The sequence below is a fragment of the Candoia aspera genome, chromosome 1 (assembly GCF_035149785.1).
Source record: "Candoia aspera isolate rCanAsp1 chromosome 1, rCanAsp1.hap2, whole genome shotgun sequence".
Classification (NCBI taxonomy): Eukaryota; Metazoa; Chordata; class Lepidosauria; order Squamata; family Boidae; genus Candoia; species Candoia aspera.
Genome location: NC_086153.1, coordinates 103,888,552 through 103,913,737, shown reverse-complemented (window position 1 = coordinate 103,913,737; position 25,186 = coordinate 103,888,552). Strand labels below are relative to the sequence as shown.

Below are 25,186 nucleotides of genomic sequence, written 5' to 3'. Positions count from 1 at the left end.
CTGGTCCACGAAGCCACGAAGAGTCGGAAGCGCCTAAACGAATAAACAACAACTCTTCAAATGTTATGGATCACACTTCTCCAAATCCCTGCTAACATGGCTGAGAGTCAAGAACTAAAGTTGCAATTTCAAACATTTGGAGACTATTAAAAATGTGTGTGTGTGTAGACTGGCTATAAATATTAGAGACAGACATATATTTCAGTTACATAGCTGGATTGATGTCATAACATTTCAAAATAATATCAATTATTTAAGAGATTCTCAATGGCCAGCACCATTCTCCTATTAACACATTCTGAAAGTAAGAAAGAATACATGGGTGCTAGCATGTTTTCAGAAGGGTATCTCTATCCTAATATATACAACTAAATAAATTCAAAATTAAAGGGAAAACTTTGACTGTAGCCCACTGATTTAGGTTTGCACCCAATTAATTAGTCAAACTAAAAGTTTAATCTGATTAAACTAAGTAAACCTGCAGTTCCATTTAATACTGATATATGTTTGAAATATATCCCATGGATTGGAATACTAGCTAAAACAAGTATGTCTTCAGGTATGCCAACCTAGGAATCTGATTATCTTCCCATCGAAGGGGTTTGGTAGCAGAAGATCTTGACCAATTATCTCTGCAACTTCCAATTTCTTCAAATGCATCACCTATAAATAAAACACAGTCAATATCTAGTACTGGAAAATATTCATTTTACTTGAATCCTTTATATACTACAAATCTGAAAGACTTGTTATTCAACAAATACTTTAATACAGATCATTTACATGCAAAACCCAATAATAAAATAAGCATGAAATTAAGTAGAGCTTGAGATAATCCCCATCCACATTTTGTTTGCTGAATGTAACTTTATCCAAAACTCTTTTGAGAGAACATTGGAAGTGCAAAAGTTAAATCTAGTGAAGTATCTCATACTTTCAGACAAAGTTTGTCATGGATTCTCAACTTCCATGGTTTTGGACACATGCTAGCAGCTGCTTTTGAGTTCTTCTGTTACTTAACAAAAAATGTCTACAGAACAGAGTATATGCAACAACATACCTATCAGCATAAAATAGCGGCCACCATAAAAGACTGTTATAATATTTATTCACGATTATGCCTATCTTCTATAAAGAAGCAGCAACTGACAGCCAAATAAGAGCAGAAAAACAGCCCTCCTGTTGTTACAGAAGATCCCAAAGGGAATAATCACTGTGGCAGAATGAGCATAAGAAGAAACATGAGGATGACCTACAAGAGAGGAACAAGCTTTATGCAACTTATTCCTACACCCAACAACTAGCATATTTATATGCAAATGTGCTAGTACAGGTAGTCCTCACTTAACAACTGCCCTGTTTAGTGACTGCTCTAAGTTAGGATGGCACTCAAAAAGTAACTTTACGACCGGTTCTCACATTTATGACTGTCACAGCATCCCTATGGTCACATGATTGAGATCTGGGCACTTTGCAACCAGCAGGCATTTACAACCGTTGTAGTGTCCCACAGTCATGTGATCGACATTTGCACACTTCACAGCCAACTTCTGACAAGCAGAGTCAATGGAGGTGGCGGCAGTAAAACTGCAAGTCATGGTCACATGATGTCTCGCGTAACAACTGGAGGTGATCTGCTTAATGACTGCACCAGAAGTGGCGTCGTAAATCTGGTACGGTCACATGACATCTCTCTTGATGACTATGTCACTTACCGACAGAGTTGCTGGTCCCAATTGTGGTAGTTAAGTAAGGACTACCCGTAATTCAAAAATATGTGTATCTCCTGTGTTTTGGAAAAATTAATATATTTCTTCATAAAGCAAAGCAATTATCTAACCCTGCTATGATTGAATCCCAAACCTATATATACCCTATTTGAAAGTTCTGGCAGAAAATAGGTTTTAAGAAGTTGGCAATATTCAGGCAAAGTATTTATCTTCCAAAGAAATCACCTTCATCGTCACCTCAGCACCCTTAGAATTATGTACATCTTAATTGCAAGGCCTTAAATCTAGCTGTAATATCCATTATGGCACACTGGGAAACTACAGAACCTGCAGAACACCTCTCTCATGTTACCAAGAAAATTACATGCATGAAGTCACCAGAGGTTCAGCATGACTTGAGGACATATTTATGTCTTTTAAAGCAAGATCTAACAGATTGTAAATCCATTTTTCAGTCAATTTCAGAGACCTATTAAGAGCTTCTCAATATTTTTTCCGAGTATTACTTTCTGACAGTAGAATGAGATGCCCATTTCATCAATGCTTAGAGACATAAAGAAAAATTATTTTGAGAAATCTCTTGACAATAAATGTGGCTGTTGTCTAAGCCCAAAACATACTGAGAATAGAATAGTATGAGAAAGCTTACTATTGTACCTGGAGCATCTATGAGAGAATGCTTTAGTCATTATAGGCACTCAGATGAAGAACTACCCTAAAATACATGTAACAGAAAAGCAAACTGCAGACCCAAAAGGAAGAAAATAATAAGAGGAAATAAAACAAGAAATTATAGGAAAGACTTAACTCTTTCCTCATATTAGAGGACAGTGTTGTATAAATTTCTATATAGTCCTTCTAAATCAGAGTTTCTCAACCAGGGTTCCATGGAACCCTAGGGTTCTGCAAGAGGTCACAAGGGATTCCCTGGGAGATCACAATTTATTTAAAAAAATATTTCAAATTCAGGCAACTTCAGATTAAAGAGGTAAGTTTTTCTTTATTTTCAGTTTGAGAACACTGTTAATGCATATATACAGGCCTACACATGAAACAAATATAATAATTTTGTAACTTCTGGCCTATTTGAGCCTGAATGTGCAGGGGTTCCCCAAGGCCTGAAAAATATTTCAAGGGTTCCTCCAGGGTCAAAAAGTTGAGAAAGGCTGATATATGTGATGAGATCCCAAGAAAATGACCCAAAGTATTAATTCTCTACCTTTCCTTTGAAAGGACAACTATTGTACACATGGACTGGATTCATATATTGTATTTATCTATTATATTCATCTATTGTATACCATGGCTGGTTAAATAGTCACAATGACTAAGTTCATGGGCTCAGGTGCCTATTTTATATCCATGTGGAATTGCTGCTGATATGTCATTCATCAGAGAAGCAAGATGAGCAGAAAGTTCAAAAAAGCATGGAGAAGTTAATACCTAGCCACACATATACACTTTTTACTCATTAGCTGTAACTTTTTATTCTAGAGTGGGATTCTTAGGTTCTGCATACAGCATATTAATGATGAAAAATAATATGGACTATTAGCCAATTAGTACAAAGGAACCATCATTTTCTATAAACTACTATCCATAATTTACTGTTTATTCTAGAGACTGGTTTGTCTAAAGTTGAATATTTTTGAGATAACTTCCATACCTTTTTTCTTTATCTTTCTAAACTTGACTGCAGCCAGATTGATTAAGTTCATTCCGTATAAGTTATAATCTATGAAGAGCTGAAGGAGGTAGGGAATATGAGCTTCATGAGGTTGATAAATTTTATTCATTATAGCTCCACCTTGTAGAAGTTCGCATACTCTATAATTAAATTTTAAAAAAATCAATAATATTTCAACTTTATTTTAAAAGAAACTATAGTTAAACATGGGATCATTATTGCACATAAATTGGATACAGAGGCTTTCCGGCATCTCTACAAAGAATTACAGCTATACATGTAACATTTTAGATACTCAAAACAAGATAACACAACCTAAATGTATGCGTTTAACGTATATGCATGTCTAGCTGTTCAAAATATTTGTTTTAAGCAAAAGGGAACTGAATATACAACTGAAGCTGTACTTGCAGTTTCCAGTGCTAGCTTAACTGAAAAGAACAAGAACAACTCATATTTTATTTCTAAGTCTACTTACCTCAATTTAATCCCAAATACTGTATGGATCATAGATGTAAGCTTTTCGAATTTCAGAAGACTGTGTTCTTAAAATTCTGTTCCAATTGCAGCCTACTCTGGGGAGCTTCAGATATATCCTATCACAGATGGGATCTCAGGCTTAGACTGTGACAACCAGACATGTAATTATGGGCAAAACTCAAGGGGATATCAGATTATCATTTAGCAAATATATGTTATTTGTATCTATTGGCTTTTAGTCCACTGAGAGAAAAATCTTGGTATCAAAACATATGTATACTAGATAAATTTCAGACATTTCTTTCAGAGGTAAAAGTTTTCAACTATTTAATAATGCTTTTCATTTTGCACCATACGTGATTATTTGAAAAAAAGAATTAAATCTTGCTGAAAATGGAACTAACTAGTTTGCAAAAAGATAGATTGCTTTCTAACAAAGATCTCAAGATTCTGAGTTGCTATAGTCTTAATAGCATCAGCTTAAGATATTTTATTTATTTTTTATCCCGCCTTTATTATTTTTATAAATAACTCAAGGCGGCAAACATACCTCATACTTCTTCCTCCTCCTATTTTCCCCACAACAACAACCCTGTGAGGTGAGTTGGGCTGAGAGAGAGTGACTGGCCCAAGGTCACTCAGCCGGCTTTCATGCCTAAGGCAGGACTAGAACTCAGAGACTGAATGTTCTATTCTTGGTTTAATAGCCACTTTGAAGATTTGAAACTGGTACAATGAAATTTTATATTTAGGTTGAACCTCTTCATTTTTGTTTACCATCAATGTTATTAGTTAGTTACAATACAGATGAACATAGGCATCTGAACATATTTGTAATAACAAAACAAAAGAAAAAGTGCTATAAATACAAACTGAAAACCTATCCAGATACCCTGTGTATGGTGTTTGAGGCACTTAGATACAGTATGATACAGGATTTCTGATACCACAAATTTACTTTCATCAATAAGACAAGGAGAGAGTTTAAAAATGAATAAAGGGCAGAATGAATCCATTTTATCACATATGAAAAAAAACCCTGCCATTTTATGAATAGATGTAATTACTGTTCCCCATCTCACAACTTCTTTGCCTTCCAGTCATTGCCCACACTTTTTTTAAAAACTGGCCATAATGATACACAACTTTATTGAAGTTAATATATTTGACATGAAGATAATGTCAAATCAATAAATCATATGTCTCAACAAAGGCAATTTAATGATAATATTGTCTGATACAACTTAATAATGTGAAGGCAAAGGCCGAAGAAAATAAGTACTATCACTAGACAATACCAACATAATGCAAGTGTTAAAGCATTTTTGGCAAATTCTGTTCAGAAGCATCATATTCATTACTTTTGAAACAAATACTTGAGAACACTTAGCACAGATACATGCTTAAGAAATACTTGTATCTATGGATGAATACTATTTTACAATCATCATACAAGTTCACCAAATCATATATGAAAAAATAGAACCTTCCTATTCAGTTCCTCCCAAAAGTCATGAAATATTATTCTTAATTCCTAATTCTTTCAGAGCCTCCTAATTCCACAAAGCCATTTTCATTTCTTCCTGTATTATTTTCCTAGCTGACTTCCTTAGCTTATTTGCTCACAAAAGCTGCGTTCCAATACAATGATAAATTAGTTTATCATTATGGAAATGTGTGACAACTTGGAGATCAGGCTTCACTTATCTTCTACTAGCAGGTTAATATTACATCTAAAACCCTAAACTGTGTCTAATTTTAACTATGATTTGTTTAATCAAGTTAGATTCAGAATTCAAGGTTTCTTTCAGTTAACTACAAGGACTTAACAATTTTTCCAAGTTTCAGTGCAATAAGCCATGTTTGATTAAAAGCAGAAACAAGAAGACATGCCTTCCTTGTGTTTGAGGCAAAGATTAGGAGGGGGGAAAAGAATAAATAAGGCCAAGTTTCACTATAGTCTACATCCTAATCATAAGTCACAGATTACTGTTATTGTTATAACCTAGCATTGAGTATTATAGCACTTCTTAAAATCATTTTTTCACTGGCCAAGGGTTGCAAGATGCACAGCAATGAAGCTACTACATTAATGAAAGCAGAATTTTCCACTGAGTTTATCCTTTTGGTGGTTAAGATGTTTTATTAAGCAAATTAAGCCTGCCCATGATTTGCTGCTGAATGTTAGCAAAAGCCATCTGCCTGGGGGTGAGGGTAGGTAAAATGGAGGCAACAAAATTTGGTATCTGGACTATATATAGCCCACAGTACATCTGTATCTGTTATAAACTGTGAAAAAATAACCTACTGTTCCACCCTATGATTGACACGCTATACAATAAGTATGTTTTACAAGCTTTTTTGCCTACATTCTTTCTTTTTAATCCTAGCTTGCTCCATAAAGGAAAGAGATTTTAAAAACTATGAAATATATAGCAGAATTAATCTTCTGGAGACTTGTATCAACCCCCCCCCCTTTTGGGAGACTCCAGAGTCGCCCTTTTGGGAGAGATGGGTAGTAATAGAAATTTGAAAAATAAATGAAAATAAATAAACAGACCATGCAGCACTCTTAGTTTAACGACTACCTCGGTTAGCAACCATTCACAAATACAAGGGTAGTAAACAGTAATAAAAGATTCAGTTTCCAAGGAATGTGCACATTTACAACCAACAAAAGCCTTCAGGGTGAAACTGATTAAAGTCTGGTCAGTTTTAGACAGCAGTACAAGCCATCTGAAGGGTTCTAATCAACTAATTAAAGCCATAGAGCTGAGCTTATTAGCTTGCAGTTAACACTGCAGAGAAAAGCAGCACAGGAAGAGATAGCTTGTTTAGGCAATCTCTCTGCTCTGGGGTGGGGTGCGGTGGGGTGGGGGAAATGGCTCAAGCACAGGATAACATATACTGTCGGTAATGTTGAATATGTGACTGAGAGAGAGACACTGTGAAGGTAATAAATATGGGCATTGGTTGCAAAGTTACTTTTTCATCAACACTCTAACTGTGAATGGTCACTGTCCAAGGCTAAACGAGGGCTACCTGTATAGAAATGATACACCATGAAAGTACTAATAAAAGAAATAGTTACCTTTTTACCATAGCAGGATTGTAAAGATAGATCTTCATAAACTGCTTTTCTTTTTCATGATATCCATAGAAAGGCCTGGAAAACAAAAATCCAGTATATTATATCCTGGTTTGTCCTGCTCCAAATAGTCACTTTGATGAAGTGGATCCATGTGTGCCTTACATAACCATCAGAAGAATAACAGGAACCCTGCCCATCACAGCCCATTCTGGAACTGGGATTCACCTGTACATATTACTTATAGGAGAGGTTTCTTTATTGCAAGTCATATATGAAGTAGCTTAGAATGAAATATCAATTATTACTCCATTTCTCAGAAGACAGGCTGCTGGTATATTATCTTTCAATCTCAAGCATGCGCAGCTAGCTGATGATCAGAAATAAAGCTTTTCTTAGTGCTGCACAGGTGAGGAGACATCATTCCAGCACCTAAGACAATGATCTCTGTTCCCTTTCCAACTCCAAGCTTGAGAGATAATATGGATTAGTTGGCTATGACTTTGCCACATCAGCACACTTTTCTGCTGCCTTTCCAAAAATACAGATGACAGGAGACTTACCTGGTTATTGTGCAGCTAAGGGCAATTGCACAGTAGCTCTGATAGTAGGGTAGGGAACTGGCAACCACAGTTTTTTTACTTGAATCCCTGATTATAAGTTAAGACTTTTACAGTAAATCTACAAATTCCCAAGAATATTCACATGCAAATAAAACAATTGAAACAAAATTATCATATAGCATATTATGGGAACCCCATAAATAAGACAGTCCTGCAATTTCTACATTTGGAACAATCCCAACTTGAAATTTCTACCCACGTTTATCTTGCCCTATGTCTACAAAAAAAAATCTTTCTAGTTTTAAATACTGCTGTTTCATAAATATATAAATTCAGTAACATGCTTCCAAAGTTAAACCAATTGAACTGTTCAACAACTGGGACAAAAAAGACAATGTATCCTTTACTCCAACTATGGAAATGATACAATGTGGAAAGTATATAGTGCACTTTCATTTAAGAGTTAAGTAACCTATAACTACTGTACGACTTTAGAACCACTATTAAGCTACATGGAAAGGTTAAGAACCATAGTTTATTCCTCCAATATGAGGTATGAGATAGCTTCACTGACGTGAGGACCGAAGTAGAAGGGAAAAGGTTATAATACCAGCTACCTTTAACACAGGCAGGAAGCACCAAGCAAAATCACATCACTGATCTTTCGATAATGTCCTGGCTGAAACAAATGAAGAATATTTGTTCTACTCATTCCCACCTTAAATTGGTTTTTCACAATTTTTTTTTCAGTTGCTCAGCCTTAAGAGGTGCCAACCCCTGACTGACCTTGGAACCTAAGCAGGAATATAAGAACTGTTGGCTACATCAGGAAGCTGAAGAAAATCCTGAAAGAAGGGAGTGACAAACTATTTCTATAATATTGCAAAACTGAAAATCTATTTATGAAATCACCAGGAATGAGAGCCTCAACTTCAAGGAGGCTTTAATTTTCTTCAACTGTGCCGTTCTTACACCCTGGTATCACAAGAAATGCACAAGAAAGGAGCTGAACCATCCTGTTTTCATCTCATAATCTCTAAGAGAGAAGGGGTCAAGATACAAATCAAAACACATAAAAGGAGTGTCCACAAAATGGAAAAAGCTGCTTTGTTTTTTTGAGTAAAGGACAAAACAGCTTTAATCAGAACATTCTGTTAGAAGAAAACTCAGAATGTCTGGAGTGCTCCATATTCCAGACTGAACAAAGCTTGAAACATTTAAAATGTTTTGCTGCAAGGAACAATTAGAACTCAAAAGAAAACACTTGCTCTCTTGTTTTTACCCTAGGGCTACAAGAGTGGGTAGCAGTGGTAGAGGGGATAATTCATGTTGCCTATTACATATGATTTGCCTAAGAAGAATGATTAAGGGTTGAACTGTTTAAAAAAAGAAAATACTTTAAAAATTATCATAGGAAACAACAGAATCAATTAATTAAGCATGTCTCTAAACAATCAATTCTAGAAACCCAGCAGAAAACGATACACAACATAATTCACAAAGCATAAACAACAACAAAATGTAGACTTTATGGCTATTGGCATGAAGCCTCTCTCTCTTCTTAATGCACAGCACATTTGGCAACCTGAAGGCAAAACTCAATAAAAGCAAAACAGTTTTTGTATTTAGCAAAATGCTAGCATCAGTAGGAACATGCAAATTGCACACATTAAAAGCTCAAACAAAAGCAAAGTGAACTTTGCACTTTATTTTATTTATTTATTTTTCAAAGTTCTATTACCGCCCATCTCCCCCAAGAAGGGGGACTCTGGGCGGTTTGACTTACAACCTGAAAATTTAAACAGCATCATTACCAACACTGCCATAATGCATATGGGGCATAGCAGCAACGTTTATATTTGCATAATCACACTGAACACAATACAACACAACTCATAGTGAACATTTTTGATGGGAGGAGCTGTAAACAATAGTTTGATTAGGTGAATTTATTGTTTATAATCTGATGCTCTCTCTTAGCCTTTTATAATAATATTATTTTTTGTACTTTTTGAATCTTTTAAAAATTGCTTTTATGGTTGTTTTGTACGCTGCCCAGAGTCATGCTACGTGAGATGGGCGGCCATATAAATATAATCAATCAATCAGTAAAATAAACCTATCCAATAAAGAGACAGGAAGCTTAGAGCAGTCTTTACCAGAATTCAGGTTTGGGATTAGCCATTTGGAATGCAAATTTAGCACCCTGCCTAATCCAAGCAAGATGATGACTAGGACCCAGCAAACAGAGTCTACAGCTAACTACATGACAAAAAACTGCTTCTTCAGCCTCACACCTGTCCCGTGACTTCTTTCCTCTCTAGTCTTGACCCAAGGCATCAAGGGTAGAATCAGGCCCTGTTTTATTAGGAATGCTGGAAAAAGGTTAAAAACCATGCTGATGACAGGACTCGAGCCTCTTGGAACATTTGAAACACCTCTTCAAGCAGCCCAGTTTTGTTGTGATCTTGGAACAAAACCAACGTGCTTGTTCCAAGATCAGGCCAAACTTGCAGAACATGTGTGCATTACCGTGAGGTTAAAAATCTTGGAACTGCCTTTCAAGTCTGGAATGTTTTGCGCATATCTATCACACAGCAGCTGAATTATTAAATACATATTATGGCTGTGTGGCACTTCAGAAATAATTCAGGAAAGATGCTTTGGAGCATATGACAGCATGAAAATAGCACTGGTTTGCAACTCTTGAAAGCAGACCTATCTTTTCTCAGGATTGTGTGGCTGATCTCTGCAGCTACATTTGTGCCTGTGTGCACTCCAAAACATCTTTTCAGAATCAACTGAAGTAAGTCCTACGTTAGTTTCACTTATAAGCATGCACATATTACTACTTCAATATTTATCATGTTGTAAGAGAACAGGAGAGCCAATCTGGTGTAGTGGTTAAGGCATCAGGTTAGAAACTGGGAGACTGTGACTTCTAGTCCTGACTCAGGCACAAAGCCAGCTGGGTGACCTTGGGCCAGGCACTCTCTCTCTCAGCCCTAGGAAGCAGGCAATGGCAAACCAGTTCTGAAAAACCTTGCCAAGAAAACTGCAGGGACTTGTCCAGGCAGTCTCTGTGAATCGGACATGATTGAACGGATTAAAAAAAGAGAGAGAGAGAAGGGAGATATGCATTCAAACTTCCACCTATCTTGCAGTGATGTATTTCTTAGTTTGCATCTTTTCTTCTATGATCCAAGAAGCTCAAATTTGGTATGTGTACAAATGCAGAAATGATGTTCACCATTTTTCCTCTGTTCTTTAATTGTAGTCTTTCAGCTATTGCATTTCCCACTCCCTCTCCACCTCCAAATTCCTCCATTTAAAAACAAGGGCAAGAACAAGTAATTATAATGATAGTTTATTCAGATGCTGCTTTTTAAAATGTTAAATGATGCTGAAAATCCAACCTATACTGAAAACCTCTGTAGCAAACTTTTTGTTAGAAAGAAAAATATCGGGTTGGTTCGTTGTGAAAATTAAAAGGCAGGTACAGATACAGTAAATAGGATATCAGGTTATGTTATGAGGAGAGTGAGAGAGGCTGTTTTGGGAATAAAATACTAATAATAAATATTAACCCCTTGAAGATTCTCAAAAGTAATTTTATTATTTAACTGTGGTTTAAAGTGTTTAAAAGATAAATGAATACTTACATTCCATAAACTAGTGACACCTTAAATACATGCTGAACAGAAGAAGATGGATTTCCTAAAGTGACATTGAGTGCCCGGTCAATGCTGAATGCCAAACTACGCAGATAATGATCTGGCAAATGTCCATACCCATCATATGGCACATACAAGTAAGGGAAAATACCATGTAAATGGAGACAAGTCTTCTGACCTGGAGAAGAAACAAATTATTCAGAGTAATTCTGAAGAGTTCAGAAAGCCGTCACTTTCAAATAAATGCCAAAAGGAAGTACAATTTACATGATAAATATATTTAATGGTACATTATAGAATGCAGCTGTTTACCCTTTGCAAATGATTCCAGTGCTTAAGACTTCACACAGGCACAGTAACTCTCTATTTATTAAGCAGTCCCTTTCTTTTTAAGGCTTCCACATGAGAGCCAGTCACTCTCCCAGCTCAACCCACCTCACAGGGTTGTTGTTGTGGGGAAAATAGGAGGAAGGAATGTTAGGTATGTTTACTGCCTTGAGTTATTTATAAAAATAAGAAAGGCGGGATAAAAGTAAATAAATAAATAGTTTAAACTGCCGGTTTCCTAGAACACACTTTCTCTCTCTCTACACACACACACACACACACAAACACACAGTGTATATGTGTGTGTGTGTGTGTGTGTGTGTTTTAATGTATTTTATTTATGATGCTTGCATGCCACCTATTCCCATAGGTTCTGGGTAATAGTGTAAACAGATAAAATAACCCTCAAACCACCAGCACCTCTCCCCCCCCCACGCACACACCCAATAAAATATACAAATGTTGACTATATTATTATTAAAGTAGACAAAATTTAACTTTATTTTTAAAACATTTCTAAAAATAAAAAATATACAGTCATTCATCTGAACAGATCAGCATAGTAGGTCAATATATTTAATTTGGCAGCAAAAATTTATCAAGAGGAATAATGCTCTTTTTATGCCAAATGGAAAAACCATTTGTTATAAGTAATCAGCACAGAAGCTTTAAATCAGTATTGTGATATGAAAAGAAATTAGAAGTCTAAATTTTGCATTAATCTACTCTGCTTGCAAAAAATAAGATTTTCTGTTTTTTTTTTTCAGCCTAAACTCTTTTTATTGTTGTGTATGCAACATAGGTAAAAAACTATGTTCTAATTTCCTGTCACTATAAAATTTCAATTGAACAGACCAACTGGGAAGAAATAATGAACATTAAACACAGATGCTTATTAAATGCAAATTCACACAATTTACTTAAAATGTGATTTATATAATTATACAATCTGCATAATTTTATAAAAGTTACATAGATTTGTATGAAGTGTCCAGATCACGTCATCAAACTGACTTTTCCACTATTTGGGGATGAACTTCTAAGTCAGACTTTATCTCTTGCATCCAAAGTCCACTGAACAGAAATTGAGGTTTTACTGAACCATATCCCGTTATTGAAATTGCATTAACTCAGACTAGAATAACTGAAAATCAGATTAAATTCTTACAAAAAAGGAAGAGGGGCCACATGTGTCCTCTTGGAAGATCACTCACCTTAAAGGGGAGGAAGGACTGAAAATGAAGTCTAACATGCTAACTGAGGCCTGCAGAGTCTGAGATGTTTTGCTCCTGGATTTTTTGCAATTTCTCTGAGCACTGCAGTCTGACCTTGGGGTGAATTTGCTGGGACGTCCACTCCTGGGTGCTTACTCCCCCTTCCGCCCCAAGCGAGGTGGCAGATCCCATTTTTTAGTGGTTTTCGGAAGGCCACTACTGCTTGAAGGAGCATTATATTCTATGAAAAAAAGGACATTCTATACATGTTGGCATTGCCATGCAGTTTTTGTGCACAAAATGAACTATAAAGTTCCTGCACCTAATGGGCTTTAGTTCTGCAAGCAACATCTATACAAAGAGCGATCCCTCAGCTGCCCTGGCCCCATGCCATGAAGGGCTTTAAAGGTAATAATTGAATTGCACCCGGAAGCAGACCGGTACCCAATGCAGCTCGCAAAGCAATGGTATAATGTGTGCCAATCTAGGGGCACCAAAAATTGCTTGCGTGGCTGCATTTTGGACCAGCTGTAGCTTCTGGATACTCTTCAGGGGTAGCCCAACGTAGAGCGCATTGCAGTAGTCTATATGGGAGATGACCAGGGCATGAGTGACTGTTCGGAGGGCATCTTGGTCCAGGAAAGGGCGTAACTGGCACACAGCATGAAGTTTAGCAAAGGCCCTCCTGGCCACAACTGCCACTGCTCTTTGAGCATGAGTCGTGAGTCCAGTAGGACCCCCAAGTTCTCTACCAGGTCTGTCTGGGGAAGTGCAACCCCATCCAGAACCAAAGATGCTAAATTCCCGGATACTGAGGAGCCTGCCATCCACAGCCATTCCGTCTTACCAGGGTTCAGCTGAAGCCTGTTGTTCCCCATCCAGGCCCCCACAGCCTCCAGGCACTTGGAGAGGAGGGTCACAGCATCACCGGGATGGAGATGTATAGCTGAGTATCATCAGCACATTGATGAGACCTCATCCCATGGAGATGGGGATGATCTCACTCAGCAGTTTCATGTAGATGTTAAAAAGAAGGGGAGAGAGTACTGAACCGTGTGGCACCCCACAAAGGAGGGGCCGCGGGCCCGATCTCTCCTCCCCCATTAACACCAATTGGGACCGGCCCTGGAGAAAGGAGGTGAACCAGTGCAGAACTATGCCGTCCACCCCCAACTCCCTGAGCTGACCCAAAAGGATACCATGGTCGATGGTATAGAAAGCTGCTGAGAGGTCAAGAAGAGCAAGGATGGATGCACTGCCTCCATCCCGCTCCTGCCAGAGATCATCCGTAAGAGCAACCAATGCCATTTCGGTTCTGTATCCGGGCCTGAAACCTAAAAGGGGTCTAGATAATCTGTTTCATCCAGAAGCCTCTGGAGCTGCAGCACCACCACCTTCTCAACCACCTTCCCCAAAAAGGGGAGGCGAGAGACTGGACGAAAGTTGTCCGAAACAGTAGGGTCGAGTGATGGCTTTTTCAGAAGGGGGTGCACCAGTGTCTCCTTAAAGACTGCTGGGAACACCCCCTCTCTCAAAGATGCATTAACCATCGCTTGGACCCAACCACATGTCACCTCCCTGGCTGCTTTCCTCCAGTGGCGCTCTAGACATCTCTTAATCCTCTTCGGAACTCTCAGTTCCTCTGTGAATGACAGTCACAGAATCCTGCAGTCACATGACTGCCAACTGCGACCTTCACAGCCGGCTTCCAAGAAGGGAAGTCAATGGGGAAGCCGGCAGGAAGTTGCAAATGGCGATCATGTGACATCATGCTTAACGACCGCTCAGAATTTGCTTAACAGCAGCAACTGGAACTGCTGCAACTACCATGATAATAAGGAAAATAGGAGAAGGAAGGAGTATAGGGTATGTTCGCTGCCTTGAGTTATTCATAAAAATAATAAAGGAGGGATAGAAATTAAACAAACAAACAAGTTGGCATGGTCACGTGACACCACACTTTATGACTAGGTCGCTTAGCAATGGAGTTGCCAGTCCATCGTTAAGCAAGGACTACCGTATAGTATATGTGGTAGTCACATAGCCAATACTGTTTGGGGAAAAATAGTTATTGCAATTTACAATAGAAAGTATTTTGTCTGCTATACTTTTGCCTTCTTGCCTAATCTGGGGATAAAATGACTGATAATAAGCTTCTCTGTCCTGAAAGAGATCACTTTCAATTTAAGTGAAACACCTATGTGATTATCATGTATATATTTTAAAAATGAGAAAATTAGATCTGAATAGATTTATATATTAAGATACATAAGGTAAGATACTTTAAACCAAACAGTACTGTATTTTCTTGTGTTGTCTCTTTCTTAATATCAAGGGATCATTCTTTCCCCCTGAGCAAACAACAATTATAGTTGTATTCCAAATGGAAGACAATTCCTAGTAAATACTGATAATTTTGATTTACCTCTAGAGTGCAATTCAAGAGTACTTCATTTATGCATAACCATAATGCACTAAGAATCTCTAAATCTTTTGTTCTAAAGCACTTATATAACCAAGCAAGGAAATTAAAATTGACATTATGAAATTTGCAATAACTTTCAAAAAAGTATCTTAATCACATAAAGAAATTTGTGATGTAACATTAGATTCGTAATTCCATCTGAACTATTTAAAACAGCTACTTAGGATTCTAATTGTAAGGCAAGATATTAAAGTGACAAAATAATACTAGATAGCTTCTTTGGAATATAGATTGTAGTTTGATAAAATCAAGGACACAAAGTTTTGCCCATCTTTACTTCCTGACAGTAAAACTTAGATTTAATCAACCATTCAGGGGAAACCCAAATATACATTATTCTTATCAATTTCTGTTATTTGCTTATTTTGCAGCAAAACTTTAATTTAATGGGAAAACCCATTATTTAATGGATATCTATACATTTTAATTTTATTTATTTGATTGAATTTCAGTGCTTTCTGACTTCAGATGACAACATCAAAGGAGGTGGAATCAGGGCAAAAAATTATTCACTGTACCCAAAGACTCCTAAACCGAGGTCTGTTGAGGGTTTATTGTATTAATATGATGCCGCCGCCCACCCAATTCTTAGAAATGACACACAAAATTTCAGACTACAAAATGCAAAATACTTTATAAAACAAGCAGAAGATTATCATACAAGATTTTAAACTCAGGATAGTTATAAATGAAAGGCTATCCCTCACGAATACAGCTGCTGGACATTCAGCCACAAATAGTGTTTCACAAGTTCCTCACTCTGCTTTAGGTAATCTGGCCTAAGGCTGTTTAGAGCTTTAATATTCGACATGTCCAGCCATTAGCTGTTAATTCAGGCACTTTTCTACTGATAGATAAAATGAAGCCAAAAGCATAGAAATTATAGAATAATAAATTATTTGTTCATTTCTATTAACAATATGGAGAAACTGAAACATCCAAAAATCTTCTGCTACCTGTTACTTGGGAGAAAAAATATTCTTTTTCTATTATGAAAGAATGCTAAACCTGTAAACATAACCTCAAGTGCTGTGTTTATACTATCTAACAATAAACATAGGTTTAGAAATAGGTATACAAGGATGAGAAAGAAATCAGCTGAGAACAATCCCAGCAACTTTTTGACTACTTTATCATAGGCTCAAAGGAAAACAAACATCTGCTATAAGTGTGTAGAGATTTGGATTCAAAGAGCAAAATATGATTCAGAATATGCATGGGCACACTTATAACATCTGTCAGAAACACCTTAAAACATCTGCATCTCTTTCTGGGCTTGCAAAACTGCCCTTCTGGAAAAAGATGCATTTGGTTTAAAGTGTTCCCAACGGATGCTACATGTATGTTTGTGTGAAGTCTGAATCACATTCTGCCCTTCAAATCTGGATTGCTGCACAGCACAAACCTTTGCTGCAAACTTAATACATTTCTATATACATGTGTGAAGTATTTTATATACATACAATAAAAACATAACAGACATAGCTATGAAAAAGGTATTAGTATTTCTGTTATTATCTCTTTGATACAGGTTAGTAAATCTAGAAATAATTCTGATTCTCTTCAAGAAAAAACAGAAAAATTAGCGTTTTCTCCCCAAAATTAAGGCAACTGCAAACACATGGACATATTGTTAAACTTTAAATTAAAAAGCTCAATAAAGTACACCAGTATTTTAGCAGCTTGTTCCTACATCTCAACTGGATGTGTGGACTTCATCTTCCAGTATATTCAGCAATGGCCATTGCTGTTTAGGGAATTTTAGGAAGTGAAACCCACACATATGGGGAGCACTTTCTCATGCTGGGGAATGCTGTGTAATTCCTTGTTCTTTTTATTTTACCACTCCATTGTATCTAGATAACATTCAAAATAACAGATACTTGAAATGTGAGGTAATGCAGAAAGGAAGATGTTATATAAAAATGTCTTGAGAATATTAAAACTATAGCATTCCTAAGCATTTTATTAAAAATTTATACATTTCCTTTAATTGTAGATGCTTTTTAATATTACTAGGGGAAAAGTCAGGTTCTAAGAAAGCTGAAATCAATTTTAAAATAATATACAATGTCTATATTCATCTTTCTCTCTCCCTTTCTCAACATATAAGTACATATTTTTGTAACTCAGACTAAAAGAGCTCCCAGTAACCTCTGCATATGTATTTTATGTGGTACAAATTGCAACAATCTTTACTGTGAATGTCAGAGATGTGGAACTTCCTGGTCAATAATCTCAAGCAAGAGATTCTTTTCCTCAAAACTCCTGTATTATCTCCACTTAAAGTCAGTTTCCTTCAGCAATATTTTCCATCACTTGCAGATGTTATCTCTAACATTTACAAGTAAGTCATTGTTTTAGTCATCTACTCCTCTTCCCACAAAGTGGCCAAAAGTGAGGTTAATCATTCTTGCAAGTACTCAACTGGAGTATTTGTTAAGATTACTTTTTATTGGCTATCCTGCACTTTTGTTGACTATTCCTGATTGGGAAACAGAGGTCATGCAAATGTCGCTGTTTTTTCTGAAGTGGTGGACAGGCTAGGTTTGGGGCCTATCCCATCTGGAGCAGAAATCACCCACTGGGCCAAATTCTATACCTTATCCCTGATATATGTCTTCACTAGGATTGCATTTGTCCCAAAACCAAGTACCTTGGAGTGGCATGGAGGGGGCCATACAGCCCAAAACCAGGAGGACAGAAAAAAAAGTAGGATCAAGACCAAAACTAAATTAAATGCCATTAATGCAATTGTTAATTTAATGTGACAGAAGCAAAAAATTATTAAACATAAGGGGAGCAAGTTGAGGTCAACTTTTAAAGGGACTTGGAGACCACACCTAAGTCTTTCAGAGGCAACATCCAGTCCTATGAACTCAGGTTTTGCACCTCTGGTCTTTGTAGCTCACTCTCCTAATTGACAGTATCCATTCTCTTCAAAACTGTTTAACAGAACTCTAAAACAGAAGTGCACTTCTTGCATTTTAGCAAAGAATGAACATCCCTTTTAGTTACCGTAGCGATAAATCATAAAGAAAAGATCACAACTTGGTCTTCTACTTTCCCACAATCTGCTTTTTCCTCTCTGCTACTACTTACTTTCTTCAAAACAAAAAACAGAAATTATTTTACTTTCTAGGCTTATCCTGGGTCTGCATGGTAGTCTATCATGATGTATTTAGAAGGAGGCATCTAAAGAAGTTCCTTCTTCATGAAGATTAGTGCAACCTCATCAGCATATAATCATTTTTTTTACCAGTGACAAATCCAGAATACCTTCTCTCCATCATTTATAGGTCTGCTTCAGTATCATTATTTGAAAAATTCTGATGGAATACCAACACTGGGTAGGTACAAAAATACTGGAATAGCAACCTTGAAAACTGGCCATAACACTATTCTGTTCATTTATGGCAGCTTAATTACTACAATACTAGAACTCTACTGAAGTAGCACTGATGTAATGCTATGAATAAACAGAAGCATCATAGTCCATTTGCCCTATAAAAAAAGAGTGAAAATAATCCAATTTTTCCCATGAGGAACTGAGAAAAAAAAAAGATCTAAGGCTGGTACAGCTGCCTAGTAGAAAGGAAGGAAAAGGAAGTACAGTAAACACAAGATGAACCTCTGATGAACAATATGGAAAAGATCTTAGTGAAATTAGCATGATGTAATCAAAGACTGAGAACATGAAATAAGAACCTGAAACTGTTGTTAACAGTGATACAGTAGCCATATAAAACTTTATGGAGTAGCTTTTGAATTCATGCCTCAGCAGATGACAATTCCTTGCTGACTCTGGCTGAATGTGGCAGGGATGGCCTTGGCTAATGCTTGGATGGGGAGCTGTCTTGGAATGCCAGACTCTTAGCTGTCAAATTAAAAAAAAAATCCCAGGAAGAAGTAGTGGCAGACAACTTGTATATTACTGTCAAAAAAGGTGCAGGGATACAATCACCAGGAGTTAAGCTAGACTCAAAAATATTTATTTTCCTGAAAATCTCAATTTAATACAGTATCTACAATATCCCAGACATATGACTGTCCCTCTTCTGTTTAAATGCTATCTGTGAAGATGTCATGGATTTGGAAGAAGAATGCTTTTACACTACTGACAGCCCTGTCTAAAAGGTTTTCTCCAAAAGAATTAGTAATAAACTGCATGTTAAAATAATCTTATTCTGCTCACTGCCTATTAGACTAGTTTGCTTAGCATAGATTGCCCTATTCAGGCTAATAGTTGCAATCTGAGCAATTTTTTGAAATTCTGAACCCAAAATTTCTAAAAGTTACAAAAGCACTAATTGGGTTTGTTTTCTTCATGTTCAACTGAGAACATTGAACTAAAAGACTGAGAACATGTTAGAGGATCACATAAATGCATTTAGATCACAAAGATGATTTTCAATTGTGGTATCCTGACTTTGGAACATTCTTTTTACAATACCTCAGTTCTGGCTAGTACACACTGAAGTGAATTTTCCAAGCTTTAACACTTTTGTTGTTCATATTATTTTTGTGTGGCTGGTCTGGATATGCCGTTTACCTTATTGACTTCTATTAGCAGATCACTCTGTTATGTTTAAGGGAAGGATAAAATTCCAAAAATATAATCATCTTCCTTAAAAGACTGCAAAATATTTAGTGATGAGAAAACTTGGGAAGGAAGAGGATGGGAGATTTTTTTTTTTGGTGGAAGACGAAATTATCAATATTTTATAGCAGGTACCTTATGTAACAGTTCATTGTTGCAACAAAAGCAAAAATACACACATTCCCTATCTCCTTCAAACAACAACAGTCTTTGTTATGGTCGGTGACAAAAACTGAACTAAGTTGCATGACAAATGTTACAGAAATAAAAAAAGGAAGGATTAGATTAAAAGTGGCTAAGCTAATTGCAAATTAAAAGAAAATGAGTTAAAAGACTGAAATACAGGAATAGATCTAAGGAGTATAAAAACTAAACTTGCAAAAATACTTAACTGTTAAATGAATGCAATCCTATATTGCTATATAATAGGCTACTAAGATACTAAAATGCTGATTTAACAATTGCTACAGTTTTAAATGGTAAAGTACCGGTAGTCCTCAGGTTACAACCATTCATTCAGCAACCGTTCAAAGTTACAATGGCGCTGAAAAATGGATTTATGACCAGTCCTCATACTTACAACCACTGCAGTGTCCCCCGCAGCCACGATTGAAATTTGGGTGATTGGCGACTGGCCTGCATTTACAACTGTCACAGTGTCCCCCAGTCACATTTTCCTGCCCTGCCCACTTCAACTCCCACCTGTCTATCTCCCCCACAAGTCTACCCTTTGGCCACCCTGCACAGCATGGCAGAGATGAGGACACCACTGTATTCTACTGCCACCACCCCCAACAGATCCTCCCCCCTGTCCTTAGCACTGCTGTTTTCTTCCTCTTCAGTGTCACCTTGCCTTCCTTCCACTGGGCTCCCTGATGCCAGCCTGCCTCAGGCTCCACAGTGCGGGGGTTCTGTGTTCGTGCTAGGCTCAGAGGCAGCAGCAAGGGGTGACATGGAGGCAAGAGCAGGTGGTGGCAGAATAAACATCTATCTCAGCCATGCTATGCAGGGTGGCCAAAAGGGCAGAGATGGGGGGGGGGGGAGATCAGCAGGTCAGGTGAGTTGAAGTGGAGGCAGTTTGCACAGGGGAGAAGTGAGTTGGCCCCACCCCTCAATGCCACCTCTGAGATCGGCGCCAACAGAGCCCCCATGCCATGGGGCTTGAGGCTGGCCAGCATGAGTCCAGTACAGAGGGGAAGGGTGGCAACACTGAGGAGGAGGAAGATGACAACAGCACTGAGGACAAGGAGGAAGATCTACTGGGGGCAGTGACGGAATACAGTGGCGTCTTCATCTCCGCCACGCTGTGCAGGGTGGCCAAAAGGGCAGAGATAGGGGGAATAGTCAAAGGGGCAGGGGCAGTTGAAGCAGAGGCATTTTGCATGGGGCAGGAGACACAAGTTAGCCTCTTCTGGGTCAGTGATCCCCTGAAAGCATCCCTTGCCTTGGAAAAACTGAGGCTTGGGGCTGGGAAAAGTGCTGTTAAATCAGTCTTCCAGGAGTGCAGATGATAATATGTTGTATTTAGCCAAGGTAAATGCTCTCCTACCAAAGGGTAGGTCAAAGAGAGGAGGCTGCCAGAAAAGTTCTAATTACAAAGTTGGACTGAATTTTTCTTTGAAACTCTATGTCAAATATTTATTGTTTCACCTTTTTCAATGTACTCAAGTATAGTGAGGATAAGGCCCCAGAAGTTCAGGTTATTCCTGTATACCATGATGATTATCTCCTCTAAAGTTCCAGAAACACTTTTATAGAAATTCAAGTTCTAACTCCCCACATTTTCCAGAGGCACTATAATATAGTTAGAACACTACACAGTATACAATAACATTTGAACTACATTTTTTAAAAAATGAAGAAAAACCTGCAAGAGTTACATTTATTTCTAAGGCTTAGTTTTAGTCAAACTCAATTCTAGTTTCTGGCACAGTAAAAACTCAGTAAACTAGTTTTCAATTTTCAAATATGGTCCAATTTATTTCTAGGCCTTCATTTAAATATAAAAATCATTGCTAAATCTCATCTAGGCAATGTAATTTCAATGGTCATTTATAGACTGTCTCTAAAGACCACTATGTAAACTTTTAAAAAATGATGATTTGATGCTGTTTTTATTTGATTAAGTACCATACTGAAGAATTGATAACAGGGAGTAACATTCAACAAAGAGGCACTACTCAAAGTCAGCATATACAGTTTTCATTTATTATTTTCCATTAACATGGTTGATCGATCATTTTCTCTTCTGCCCAAATAAAATAAAATCAGTTTCAATGAATGAAACGCATAAGCCTCAGGATTATTAGTAGCATATTAATTAGAATGCATATAAGTCATTTTAGCCATATAGTGATTAACATGGGGATGTGCTGGAAAGCTAGTTAGTGAAAAAATATGGACTAATAACATATGGCAGGTAACTTAGGAGGCATCTGGTTAGAATTCTTTTGGTCCCCATGGTACTTACTGAACTAACAATATTTGAAATGTATACTAACACATAAACTGTAAATCAGTATTTCCTCCACTTCAACTCCCTGAACTATTCACCTGAACAGTGAAAATATATAAAAGAGATATACTGATTACACATCATATACAGGGTGATACCCCCCCATGAAAATTATACTGCCCAGGTAACTGTCTTTATGACAATCCTTAGATATATTTATTTGGAACTATGATCTACTAAATTCCTTCAGCGTGCAGTTTTAAGCAAACCATATTCTTGTCAGTATAAGCCCTTTGTGTTCTTATAAACTTAAAAAAAAATTCCTAGGCATACATCTGGCTGAATACAGTTAAACATTCCTGCAAGTAAGCATGCATAGGACTACACTGAAAGATATTTAAAAATTTATTCCACAATACTTTCTGTGTATATTTTATCTAAATGCTTTTGATACTATATTTATTTCACTTTGTTTCACATTCCACTGTTTTTCAGACTGCAATTTATTACAACCCCCCCGTCCCCAAACACTGAGAATCTTACTAATATAACTTAACAACAAACAGTACCTCCATAAGGATAACGATCATTTTATCTTGGCTTACTTGTCAAAAATTATGCTACTGGCCACTCCATACATGACACAGATTTATACCTTTTGCAGAGAACTGAAAGGGAGGGGTACTTTTGCCTTTATACTATTTTTTTCTAGAAAGCATTAAAATACTTTTTCCCCATGATATTAAAAAAAGAGTGAGAGAAGGGGGAAAAATTCTTCATCCCCAAAGCTGTCCATGAACTGTATGGACAATGTTATCTCTGCCTTTATGCTGGCTGTTGTTATTTTGCAGAATGACCTCTGGTCCTCCTGCCCCCCACCTCCCATTCTGTGCACTAGGCGAGCAAAACGTAAGCAATCACCAGCCGTGGAATCAACACTTGCTGCTATTGCTAAGTGGATTTGTGACAAATGTAATTACCCAAAGGGAAATATTAGAACTTACTGTAGCACTCTGGAAAAAAATGCTTTGTAAGAAATTACGATTATACACAAAAATGCCAGCTTGCTTTCACAGAATTATCATTTTGTAAGGTTAGGAATTATGAAAAAAATACACTGAGGACTATATACTATTCAAATATTCTCCACTTACAAGGCAACATGCTATTGAAAATCTGTCACTGTTTATCAATGCTGTTACTTTTTGTATTTATGCTGAGTGTCTTTTTGAGTTCTTCTGTGTCTTTTTTGTACAATTTCCATCTATCATTATGCCATGAATATTCCAATGCATGTTATTTGGACTACCAGTAATTAAAAATATATATGTGCGTGTGTGGGTTTCTTAAAGGTTTGCATGACATTTGCTAAACCTGGTTTGCTAAAAGCAGAACTGAATATTAACCAAAATAATATGAGTCTTATATGGATTTATAAATGAGCAAAATGTTTTAAAAGAACCTCTGTGCGTGTCAGAATCATCCTTAGAGTGGACAAATCTATTCCTGATAAATTTATGACCTTTTTAAGATAGCAATTTAAAGATGGGTTTTGTCAGTGATTAAGAATCTCCTTCCTGTGTAGGATTAATAACGCATTTTCAAACACATTCACACTTAAAAGCTTCCTTTATCAGTTATAGAAACTATACTGTACTGCACTTCCAAATGTTATGTTTGAAAAGAAGGAAAAAAGAAAAGAGCCAAGGTGAGTTATAGCTTAGCACTGCCACCAGGACAAAAGCAGTATTTATACAGCTGCATTTCATTATGGTTATAATACGCGGGGGCGGGAGCGGAGGGTGATCACCCGCTTCCAACAACGCTTACAGACGGATTCGGCTCTACAGTACACAGAAACACGCCGAGATCCCCCACCCACCTCCCGGCTGCATAAGTGAGGGTCACACAGCGCAGTCCCTATCAGGGGAAACGCGCCCTGCGCGGCTCGCAAGCCACCTCCGGCACAATGCTCAGATGTGCAGTGTGCTGCCTTTCCTTTCCCCGAGACTCGCAGGCGGGGCCCCGGGCACGGCCGAGTTCCCTCAACCGCAGCGGCCGCAGGGGTGGCGGCGGCGGCAGGTAGGGGAGACTCCCGCTGCAGCGCGCCAACGTCGCGAGGCGGAAGGCGAAGTGAGAGGAGGACGGACAACCCTGGTCCATCCGTCCCGAAAAGCAGAGCTACCCCCGAGAAGAAAGGGCAGAAGGAAGGCAGGATCCCAGCAGCCAACAAAGCCCCCTTCGCCCCGGCCATGCCCGGAGCGGACGCCCGTCCTTACCCGATGGGGTGGCTCCGAAGACTCTCACCACAGGCACCTTCTTAATGGGGGCCTCCCTAAAGGAGGACTGGCAGGGGTCCAGGCCGGGCAGCGGGCTGCTCATGTAGTAATCGGCGGTCACGACCCTCACTGAGAACATGTTCGCCGCCACGAAGAGAGGCGCCGCTGAGGGCGACCGCTGGGCGCACCCCGAGGCTGGGGCTCGGCGCACCCCTCCGCAGCGCGAGCGCAGCCCCCGCCTTCTTTCCGCGCACGCGCGCTCCCGCGCTGGGGCGAGCGAGCGGCCGGGCGGTCCTTGGGAGGGGAGCGAGACGCGCACGCGCTCGCGGATTCCCACTCTCCCCCCCCCCCCTTGTCCGAGAAAGAGCACCAACCCAGACAAGGCTCCTTAGAACTAAGCGGACCGCACGCGGCCCGTGAGCAAATCCCACTTTGTCGGTGGCGCGGAACAGCGCCTGAATAGTAGCTTCCCGGCTGCAGTTGTTGTTGCCATGATGATGACGTCACGGGCCAGCCACCTTAGTTGGAGGATGAAAGGAGGGGGCGGTTGGGGAGCGAGAACGGTTGGCGTCTCTCCTCCGCATCGCAGCTTAGCTCCGGGACG

At 38.3% G+C, this 25,186-nt stretch overlaps 1 protein-coding gene across 2 annotated transcripts in view; it reads right to left on the bottom strand.

Annotated features, from left to right (window-relative positions):
• Positions 1–24,806, bottom strand: part of REV3L (REV3 like, DNA directed polymerase zeta catalytic subunit) — an 87,346-nt gene extending 62,540 nt beyond the window's left edge. For both annotated transcript variants that reach the window (XM_063311097.1, XM_063311088.1), the window contains exons 1-5: positions 24,583–24,806; positions 11,211–11,400; positions 6,989–7,063; positions 3,397–3,557; positions 570–663 (exon numbers count right to left, since the gene is read on the bottom strand). In XM_063311097.1, coding sequence (XP_063167167.1) covers positions 570–663; positions 3,397–3,557; positions 6,989–7,063; positions 11,211–11,400; positions 24,583–24,721 — 659 coding nt within the window. In that variant the 5' untranslated portion in view covers positions 24,722–24,806. The remainder of the gene's footprint in view (positions 1–569; positions 664–3,396; positions 3,558–6,988; positions 7,064–11,210; positions 11,401–24,582) is intronic.
• Between the last annotated feature and the right edge of the window lie 380 nt (positions 24,807–25,186).